Source organism: Corvus brachyrhynchos, unplaced genomic scaffold (genome assembly GCF_000691975.1).
Source record: "Corvus brachyrhynchos isolate BGI_N302 unplaced genomic scaffold, ASM69197v1 scaffold258, whole genome shotgun sequence".
NCBI classification, from domain to species: domain Eukaryota; kingdom Metazoa; phylum Chordata; class Aves; order Passeriformes; family Corvidae; genus Corvus; species Corvus brachyrhynchos.
This window is the reverse complement of record NW_008240122.1, coordinates 1266357-1277790: the sequence shown is the minus strand read 5'-3', so window position 1 is coordinate 1277790 and position 11434 is coordinate 1266357. Positions and strand designations below refer to the sequence as shown.

General features: G+C 42.2%; 1 protein-coding gene across 7 annotated transcripts in view; it reads right to left on the bottom strand.

Moving 5' to 3' along the window:
- The window catches only part of PKDCC (protein kinase domain containing, cytoplasmic), a 119358-nt gene that overhangs the window by 20303 nt on the left and 87621 nt on the right, over positions 1 to 11434 (bottom strand). For all 7 annotated transcript variants that reach the window (XM_017744889.1, XM_017744886.1, XM_017744887.1 and 4 more), the window contains one exon: positions 396 to 518. In XM_017744889.1, the coding sequence (XP_017600378.1) occupies positions 396 to 518 (123 nt within the window). The remainder of the gene's footprint in view (positions 1 to 395; positions 519 to 11434) is intronic.

Here is an 11434-nt window from a genome sequence, read left to right as displayed (position 1 = left end):
AACAGAGCAGGAAGCAGTAGAAAACAATTATAAAACAAACCTATGATAAGGATCAGGAGAGAAATGTAACATCCTTCTATTGTTTAAATCCCAGTTGCAGAGCACAATGCCAAAAATCCTGGGCCTCAAGCTTTAACAAGTAAGAAATGTTTCAAGATACCATGTAAAAACCATATAACTGGTTACAATTAGATAACATCAACAGACAAAATAACACAGTATCTTAAACACTACCGAAGGGGAGTGCTAAATACTGCTTCTAAACCAAGATGTAATCATATACAAAACAAACATTTAATCAATGTGAATTGTGCTGAAGAGTACACAACCCCTGCTTCATAACATTATTTATTTCTCACTCTCCTAAAAGTCCTTATAAAACAGTTGTTACTCACCCGAAACCTGTCTTCCCAGGAAGTCTGTAAAAGCTGAATCATCTCTAAAGGCGAGCCCAGTTCAGTGATGGTTGTCAGGGTGTCTGGGATGTCATTGCTGTCTTGGTAGCAGTAGCCGTAGAGCTGAAAACAATCACAACCACACAACGTCAGTGTAACGCACCTTGGCATGTGGGTTCCCAAAGGAGGCTCTGAGCAGGTTTTCTGGCAGCAATTGTGACCCTGCAGGGAACCCACGCTGGAACAGCCTGGTCCTGGAGGACTGTGTCCAGTGCAAGCAACCCACTCTGGAGCAGTTAATGAAGAACTGTAACCCATGGGAAGGACTCAACACCGGAGTGCTCATGTAGGACTGTCTCCTGTGGGAGGGACCCCACACTGGAGCAGGGGAAGACTCTCAGGAGTCCTCCCCTGAGGAGCAAAGAGAAACAACATATGATGAACTGACCACAACCCTCATTCCCATCCCCTTGCACTGCTCAGGAAAGGAGGCAGGGAAATCCAGAGTGAAGGGGAGCCCAGGAAGGAGTGGGGGAAGGTGCTTTTAAGATTTGGTTCTATCTTTCATTACTCTACTATGATTTGATAAAACTAAATTAATTTTTCCCCAAGTCAAGTGTTTTGCCCATGACAGTAATTACTGAGTGATCTCTCCTGCTCCTTATCTCTACCACAAGCCTTTTGTTGTATTTTCTCTCCGCTCTCCAGCTGAGGAGAGGAGTGAGAGAACAGCTTTGGTGGGTACCTGGCACCCAGACAGGGCAAACCCATGACAAATGTATAAGACAAAAAATAACAATAATAGTAACAATAATTTAAAATATCTATGAATGCAGAAACAGAAAATTATCTGAGGAAAGGTAATTTAGCCTATGCGATACCTGACTAAATAATACTGATTTTATGCTTAAAAAACTGTAAAATAGTTTTAATGACATTTTCCATAGGACTTCTGTTTGTGCCTTGAGTGGTAATGTGTATTTCAATGACACAGCACCTTGAAAAGCAATTGAAAAGCCAACATTTATCTTTCCCCAGCCAGAAACTGCCTCTCACTATACTTGATGAATTTCTGTGTACAGTATCATTAAAGCAGGGCAAATACTCGAAAATACTATTTGCCAGTAGCTTCTACAATTTAAAAGCATTTAAATGGCAATTTCAGCCATACTCCAGCTTCTTCTTTTATTTGCTTTCCAAGGATATTTGAATGATTTCCACTTGCACAAATAATTGCACAAGAAGAATATTTAAAGACTGTGGAGGAGAGATTGTCTTGCTTTATATGGAGTGGGACAATGTCTGACAGGCTGGGGGACAGGCTTTTATGAACTCCCTGCCAAGCCCTGGCAGAGAGGATGTTAAATGAGCCAGATAAGGATCTGATCACAACTTTCCAGCCAGAACAGCATGCACATGAAATAAAATTAAATGTAATCTCTGCCCCCAGTCAAATAAAACATACAGTAAAAGGGTCAGTGTGAAAATGCAGCATTAAAAAAATGCCCTGCTGCTATTCCTCTACTGCCTTGCCCTGAGCAATTTGATTTTTCAAACCTCTTTTCATTTTAAAAAGCTCAGGGAAGGGGGTTCCTCCGTGCTGAGGGCACTTGGATATGGCCCTGCAGAGGAAGTCAGGCTCGGGAAGCCCAGAACAGGGACTGATCCCAAATCATGAGGAAAGCAGAGTGCCATGGCCAGAGCGAGCAGCTGAGGCTGCACACAGCCCCTGCAAGCAGATCCCAGCATCCAGCACATTCTTACAGCTTGTGACCTCCCCAGGCAGAAAAGCAAAGACCAGGCTAAAGTCAGCAAATACTGGATTTGTTATGAACCATGCTGCTAGTTTTGACTGTAGCTGTCTACATTTAAAGGAAAAAAGGGTGCCAAAAAATGTAAAAGAAGTAAACAATTTTTCTTTTTGGTGTAAAAACAGCACTGTGTTTCAAAACAGCTGCTTAAACACGGACATTAACCTAAACAAAAAAAAAGAGCTAGAAGATCTTATTTTAAAACATGCCAAAAAGAGGATTCGTGATAGATGCCGAAATGAACATTTGAAGTAGGAAAACCGACGTTTGTCTTTGCTGCCACAACCATGCCAAACATATCAACAGCAATAATTTCTCCATCTAGAGCCGTTCAGACCAGACTTGGGTTTGTTCCTTATCCATAACACCATTTTTGTGCAGTCTAATGCCAGGAGTTAAATCTTAGAGGATCACATCAGCACAACTGTTTAAGCTATCCATGCTAACCAAAAGTAAAATTAAATGAAAATATTTACTACAATATATATTATTTTCTCAGGGAAGGTTGGATTCTGCAGTCCTTACCAGCTACTTCCCACCTCTCATCTGTGGACTAAGGAGACAGGATGAAGCTCGGCAGGTTTGAAAACCCTCACTTCTGATTGTCAAAATCTAGCATCTGTTTCTGTATCATCTGCAGAATTCAGCTCTTGTCTTTAGCACAGTAATACTATCCACTGGGAAAAAAGCTGTAAGGGAAATTAGCAAGCAATCCAGACTGGGAAATGACAGTATTGCAGTAACTGTTGGTTCACAGTAACACTGAATACAAAAAAAGGTATCAGTCTCCATCAGACATTGTCAACATTTGTGAAAACAACTCCAGGAATAGAAACACAGAAGATGAACAACAATTATCCATTCCTTCTGATTATACAAAACATACATATATTTACACAAAAAATATTGAAAAATTAATCTCACTGTCTATTTATGTGCATATGAACACACGAGTAAAAATTAAATAAGTACCTCTTTGTGTCTATCTCAATCCATGAATGTCAATAGTAATAATAACAAGTTAGGTTTGCTTCCAGAGAGCTGGAACTTTGCTCTTAAGTCTTTCATTTTAGTGTCCAGTTTGTACCTTGGCAAAAGTCTTCACTGCCCAAGTATCTGACTACACCTGTAACCTAACCTGAGCTCTTTACTGATTTTACTTAAGTGAAACCTCTCCAGATACAGTGTTACTGCATAATTATATAGAGTTATAAAAGCACCAAAGTCTGATATATAAAGGATTTATTGGGCCGCATTTATACTTTTCTAAATGAACTCCTGAAACTAAATGCAAAAATGCACATGTAATTACATGGCCATATTTGTATGTGCAATTACCATGATTACAAACTGGGCAAGTCCCAACAGCCAGTTAAGCATCTGAAATGGCTACATTCATCCCCTCCTGATGAACCACCACCCAGCACACAGATGTTACAAAACACAGAGTATATATAGATGAAAAACATTCCCAGGCAGCAATACTGAGGCCTTTCGTTTAAAAAGCTGACTTATACAACACAAGAAACAAGTACAAGGGTACTACCCAAACCACTTTTTTTTCAACTTCCTTTTGTTTTCATCCAATCCATTTTAAGGTCAGAAATGAGACAGAACGGTTTGTATTCCCAGACAGTGAAGTAAGAAACAGATAGCTGGTGCATACACTAACAAGAAAAATAACCACACGGGGGAACTGAATATAGCTGGAAGCAAAAGATGAGCCAAAATATCTCCTCTATCTGAAATTCTATTAGGTTGGACATCATTCTCAGCGTCACAAAGCTACACTTCAGACATATTGAAGGGTGATGGTTTTCATACGCTTTTCCAGTATGGTTCCAATTAAATGAATGGAAAGAAATTCAGCCCCACATCTTTTTGCTATCTCGAGTCACTGCATTTAAATGCCACCCCAATATATTTTTGTGTAGAATCTAATAGCAAACAGTCACGACACTGGGATGCCTTTCTGTCTGTTTAGAAAAATGTATGCCAGATATGAAATGTTGACCTGTTCTCACATCATGTGCCATAATTCATTTCTTTCGGGCAGCCCCGTTTACCAAATTATTCCCTCACCAATTTTCTCAGTCGTAAAGGCTCAGTCCTGCATTAGTCTTTCTGCACCCAAAATTCCCACTGACTCCCAACAGTTCTTAGGCATGCTGGGCTTACAGGGTCAGCCCCTGTGAAAGTTATATTGCATTGTACGAGCCCGTGTCCCTACAGCCAGCCAGTTCACCTCCCTTTACAATTCCCTTTTACTACAAATTATGGGGACAGAGGTGCCCCTTTCAGAGGAGCTGGGGCAGCAGGGGAGGGCAAAAGCAGAGGTCAGCCTCTACACAAAAGCCAACAAGCTTACTGAATAAAAACGCAAAATAAAGAAGCTTATTAAGCTGTCATCAGCAGGGTAAGTCTGGGCGAACGATGAGCCCTCCTGCTTTGGGATAGACACCCTGGCTGGACTTGCAGAAAAATAATGTCAAATCAGAACCATTGCCAAAGTGTTACATTTCCTTTATGGAGGTTGTTCAGTCACAAACAGGAGGACCCACCTTTTCCAGACAGGTCTCCAGCCACTTTCCCCAACTGGGGCTCTGCTGGCTCAGCTCAGCTCTGCTGCCAGGCAGTGGCAGGATTGCTGGAGGGCAAAATGCCCCTGTACAGATCATACCATTTCCCTAAAAATTACAACACATCATGAATATTTTTCTTTCTCTACCACCACAAAAACTGGCATTTCCCCCCTTTTTTTCTTTAACATGAGATTTCTGTGAGTCCAGGAACATGAACTTCAAGCACACTGTTACCAGCTGTAATGTAAGTGACAGGCTCAACTGCATTACACCAGAAGTAAATTTCAGAAACCTAACTCTCTTCTCTTTTAATTTGGACGGCTATTCTCATTTAAATGTGACTACAGTGGAACCCAACTGCTGCCCACAATAGAAAAGTGCAATTAAATACAGACTCACACGTATGAAGAGTGACAGTAGTCAACACCTGACACAGCCTTTCTTTTCAGAAATACACAGACACAGAGTTGCTTAATCAAAACTGGTTTTGTCAAGATTGTATTTTGCAGCATTTTGGTGCCTGGGGGAAGTAAAAAGCTCCTACTGGCCTTTTGATGAGCCATTTGCTTGAGCTCCTATGTTTCAAAACCAGAACAGCGTCTTTGAGAAGCTCTTGCTATTTTATTGCTAAGTTAATGTCATATTTTTAGGCAACCAGCCCTTGGATTCACCTTCCATCCTTGAAGCACTCAGACAGTCCATCTCTGCAAGAGCAGAAATCCCCAGCACAGCCTGATACAGCTACGATTTACCAATACCTGATGTGAGACATTTCTGTCACTTTAAGATTTGTTAATCACTTGTGTTTTAAAAATTTCTCTTCACTGCTGACGGTATATACATATATAAATATACATACACACAAGCACATATATACATATGGTTCTTTAATATATGACATATATGTATATGGCTGTTCTGATATCTAATGTATACACACAATATTTGCATTTATATTTTAAAATGTTTTATATATTTTTTAAAATATATACTAAAATATTTTTACAGATTGCCCATCAGCTCAAAAGCATGTGCAAACCTGTAACATGCAGGGAACCTGGAAAAATGCAAGGACCTCAATGCCTAAACTTACTACAGATCAATCCAATGCCAGCTTTCCTCCTACAGAATGTATTGAGATGGCACATGAGAAGTAAATTGATTTTCTGCCATTGAAATCTAGCAATCAAGCCCTGCAAAGTGCTGAGTTTCACTGGAAAAAGACTCACACAGAGCATCCCCAGCACCCCAGAACCTTTTGAGAGTGGGACCCAAACTGTGTGCTGACAGCTGTGAGGCAGGATTTTGTCTGCTGATGGATATTGGAACCGAGAGCAAGCAGTGGCTAATTCAAGTATTAAACCCTAAATTCACAGTCCTGCCTAGGTTTTATTTATAAATGTATTATTATGATTAGCACTAAACTCCAGGAGAACTAAAAGGCACGAGAATCTCATTCCTGGCACTGTTACAAAACATGTTACTAAACATTTTCATTAATAAAAAAATTGGAATGTAGTACTGAGAAACAGACATTATGTGTATTTACCCATATCTGTAGCTACATCCATAAAGGTCCACAGATATCTCCATATATTTTAGAGGTATATGTGTGTATACATATCCATACATACCTGCTGCTCTGACACATATTATGTTGGCTATAATCTTATGATTTAGTAACGTTATCTCCCTTCCACTCTCCCTGCTTTTCTTATAATCTGAAGTGGAAAATTCTTCTACTAGAAACATTTACAGCACTTTGAATTTGCATTGCACTGCACAAGCTCAAGGCCCAACCCTGCAAATATTTAGTCACACAAGCAGCCTGGTCTTGTAAAGTCTTCCAGTGAAGACAAATAGATCACTCATACAACCATGATTTCAATGGAAACAGGCTGATATCATTGGAGGCATAGTTCATTATCTTGTAAATAGCCAGATCAGAAGCTCCCCTGACCTCCATCCCCAGCCACTGGCATTCAGTTCCACTGCACCACAAGTTTAACCCTTTGTCATGACATGATTTTGCATTACAAAACTGTCAAATAACCTCTGTGCATCACATGTTCAGAAAAGCTTGTCTTGGATTCATTACAATAAGTCCATCTGTATAATTTTTCTTTCTTAGGTATGAGTCATATAATTTTGAACTTTATCATGGCAAGCTTTAAAATAATTTTGGAGTCTATCTGCAGCTGCACAGTCCAAGAAAAAGGCAAGTCTTTCAAACTAAGTTGTTCCAAATTTGGCCTAAAACAATATAAAATACCCGTGTTTGGTGCCTATTACCTAAACTGAGAAGTTCAGCTGAGTGTGATGAAAAACAACAAGTCCTTTAAAATTAGTCTAGAGTCAATATTAGTATTAGCACAGTGCCTGTGAGAACTAGTTCTTGTCAGCTTTTTCATGGCCATCACACAAATGAAAAATGGCAACAGAAGTTAGATGTCATGGGGCATCTACCTGAACCCCCAGATGACTGTATTGGTGCAAAAATCCATAAAAAACATCTTTTAAAAAGCCCGGCTTGCATATTTGACACAGATACTTCACAAACCAGGCCTGCAACACTTCCAAACACAGCCCGAGCTGATGCCTGAATCCACCAACGCTGTGTCCCTGCAGAGAGCAGAAAGGCAGAGGAGCAGAGCGATGTCTGCTGGCGTCTCCTTCCAGGGGTCCTCTCCTCCTCCCTGGCCATCCACCACATCCCTGCCTGCCCCACCCGAACATGGCTGCAACTAGAAGACAGAGCATGTGCGAAAGGGCCACAATGATCTGATTCAGGGATAGGCTTGGATAGAGTTTTTCAGCTGTTCAGTTGGAAGGGACAGGAAATGATCATCTAGTCCATCTTCCTGACCATTTCAGGGCTGACTAAAAGTTAAAGGATGTTACTGAGGGCATTGTTCAAGTGCTTCCTTCACAATGATGGGCTTGGGGCATTGACCACCTCTCGAGGAAGCCTGTTCCAGTGTTTGACCACTCTTCCTAATGTCAGGTCTCAATCTTCCCTAGTGCAGCTTTGAACAATTCCCATGTGTCTTATCAGTGGATACCAGGGAGAAAAGATTTACCTAGCTATCCCACACTGGGGGGCAGGAGGAATGAAAGGATAAGTTATAAAACCCATGTGCTTCCCCTTGCAATTCTGGCCTGGTCATAACTAATTCCAGGCCAGGATATTGACGGCCCAGAATGACCTTGTTCATTCATTGTTGCTCCCATGAAAAAAGGCAAGCAGCAAGGGAGAACTTGATCATACCCACAGCATCCTGTGGTGACCACTGATCTCTCCAAGCCACTGAGCAGAAGAAGCAGTGCTGGGCTCTCCTCAAAGAAACTGGATGGGGTTGCAAGTCATCAACTCCCATAAAGGCGGCAGAAATTCAAACCAGTCTTCTGGAATGATTTATGTGGTACATAAAACTGAGAAGCAACCATAGAAATCATTCAACAAATGACTGGGATTAGTTTTATGAATGCTACTTTCAAAAGGAGGGACAATGTAGCCCTTCTAACTTATGTGATGACATGTGCCTTATGGAAAACCATTCCTGCCAGCAGCTTTGCAAGTTGAACACCCTCTGCCATCCCAAGGAATTCAATGGGAAAAAATACTATTTGGTGACTTCAGCATCAGGATGTGCAGCTTGCCTTCCAGGGACAGGAACAGTTAAGAGTGGGTTTGCAACTGTATCAGCTCTGTGCTTCCAGCAGCTCTGGAGTTCTTGTTAACAGATCCTTTCTTCACTCTTAAAAGTGCAGGATAACATCTGGGCCTTTTGGGAAGCAGTCTCACAATAAAGAAGCACTTTGTGTAATTCTTCTTTCCTCGCCAAACCGCATCTGTCTGCTCCCCCTGCCCTTCTCCACTCCAGCCCGAGCTCCTTGGGGCTGTGGGGACATCTGTTAGCAGCAGCGGGCTGTCTCTGCCGAGCCATCAGTAGGTGGCACTGCCTGCTTTTTTCTCTCGCCACATCAATGTCCATCCCCAACACCTTGTGCCGACCACCACAAACCATCTCAAATATGAGACTCAGATGCCTCACCTCCTTCAAGGTGCACCTACAGTAATGTCAAGCAATGGACTGACTGGGACAAAGATGCAGCTCCATCACTGCTCCCCAGGCAGTGGTGGTGGTAGCAATTTCCAGAGGGAGGAGGTGGCCAACCTGCCCTGCCACTGACAAGATATGGCAGGCTCATCTGTCTGGGAGCTGAGGTTCCTCTGATCCCAACACCAGTGAAACAGCCAGTATCAGCCTGCTCTTGGCACCATGTGGTGGCCTCTTTCATCTTTAACAAACCTGCCCCAAGAGCAGCTCAACTGAGGTAATTTAGGAAAACATTAGTAAACACTCCCAGCCTAACATGACCTTCCTAATGCAGCAATCCTGCAGGTGGGGTGCATAGGCAGAGCCCATCCAGCCCCAGCCCCAGCCTCAAAGGTTAATTCTCATTAGGCACTTGGTTTTGAAAGGTTTGATGCCCAAGAGCTGGGAACCTCTGCTGCCCCGCCCAAAAATTAAGAATGACAAATTCTCCATATAGACACCTACCAGCTGCTATCAGCAATTGCAGCACTTTTCTCCTGTCAGTAGTTCCCAAAGTTCTGATGGCCAAACTCCAGCCAGACACAGATAAGACTTGTTGCTGGGAGTCCTGCACCACTGCCACGATTAAAGGGACTCAATGCCCACCCGCTGGCAAAAGGGAAGAGGTCCCTGAGTAGCTGTTTCCACTGTAGCACAACCTCCCCTTCCCCCCTGCCTTCTGTGAAAACAACAGTGGATTCCTGCAAAAAGGATGGTGAAGGAGTCGATACATTCCCTATGCAAATGAGTTTACACTGGAAATTAATTGTATATTGACTTTCTTCAGACTTGGAAAGATTGTCTACTTCCACCTGGAATAAGCAGACCTATACAAAGCTTTATTATTTTAATTGTCACATTAAAATTAAAACTGCCCTATCCTGTTGGCTATGCATATGTATAGGGAAACCATCAGGGAAAAAAAATCTCTTAATTATCACATGTAAAGGAAAGAAAATCCTGTTTAAAAATAGGTATTTAAAAATATTGTGATCGGCTAGCACATTTTAAGTCTACTTGTCAACAGCAAATGATGTATTATTTGCAGTCTATTTTAATCGATTAATTTTGCAAGACACAAATATTCTCCCTGTAATCGTGACCATCTTAAAAAAATCAGCTACAAATACAATAGAGCTAACTGAACCAATTCAGACAGAAACTGCTTTGATGTTTGGATGGTGACTTTTCTAGTGTGGATGCCATCTCAGTATTTCATCTACACGTTCTAACTTTACACTAAAGCTAAATAAGCCAAATGAACCGGCCTTGTCTGGGCAGCCAGCAAGTCACTGGTGCTGTTAGCAGCTAGCGTCTTCCATCAGCTTCACACAAAGCCAACCCTTTTCCCTGAGCTTTTGTGTGTGTTTTTAGGAAAGCGGTAGCTCCTTCTTAAATGAATCATTGTGAGCTCACACTGGAAGTGCTGATAAATATCTGTCACAGAACTAAACTTACACTTTTCCAAACGTCTGCAGTTTCAGACCTTCCCTCCCTTCTCTTCAGCAATGCAAACGAAGAAAGAATGGCACCACCCTTAATTCTGATACTCCAGAGCTATAATTACATTATTACACTAAATCAAACATTGCCTTTGTGTCACTACAATTGTGCTCGTTGTTTGAAATTAACTGCAAATGGTTTGATTTTCTTTTCTTCCTCCAATATGGGCAGGGAGGAATTAAAGCACACTAAATCATCTTCCCCACTAAAATGCACAGAAAGCCAGGATTCAGACAGCAGCATTTGAACTCTGCAAGAAAAGAAATCGCAGCACGGAGTGAAAGGAAGAGATCGGGCACCGCGTTTGACACACAGCGACTGCAAAGCAATTAGCGGGCCGCTAAATCCTCTGTTACAATAAATCAGTGACCCAGTTCCCCCTCTTCCTCGGTGCCCTTCATTATAAAATCAACTTTAATGAACTACCCCTCTCTTCTCCACTCCAAAGCAAATATATTTCCACTGCAGCCTGCACCTGCCCTTCCCAGCGGCTGCCGCCCCAGGGAGCCTCGGGCAGCCTCAGACGGCGGGGGCAAGGGGGGGCGATGGCCCAGCGCTGGCCCTTCGTGCAAGTGACGGGCAGAGCATGGAAATAAAAACAGGAAGGAAAGTTGCCTTCGGCTCAGCATTGCCTAATGCGAAACCAGTCTCCCTCTTGCTGGTTTTCCGTGTTTCTTTTGCTAGACTTGATTCTCTACATCTGCCAGAGCTGACACATCTGGCTCCTTCCCCGGGCGGAGGGCACGGTGGATATGTCAGCATGTTGTCTGAAGGCACTGGTACTTTCTGGAAAGAGCTCTTGCCCTCTCTATCATATATTGTACAACAATCAAGTCTTTTTAAAAGGATGGCTTAAAAAAAAGAAAAAAAAAAAGCTGATTTTGACAAGAGACAGGCCAGAATGAGAACTGCTGAGACAGTAAAGAACAAGCCTGTTATCTTACAAACTACACTTCAGGCTGTCAGCTGCCAGAGATTTACAGGAAAACCCCCTTTCCTAGGACTGGACCGACACGAAACTTTATTTTCAGCAGAAGAAACTC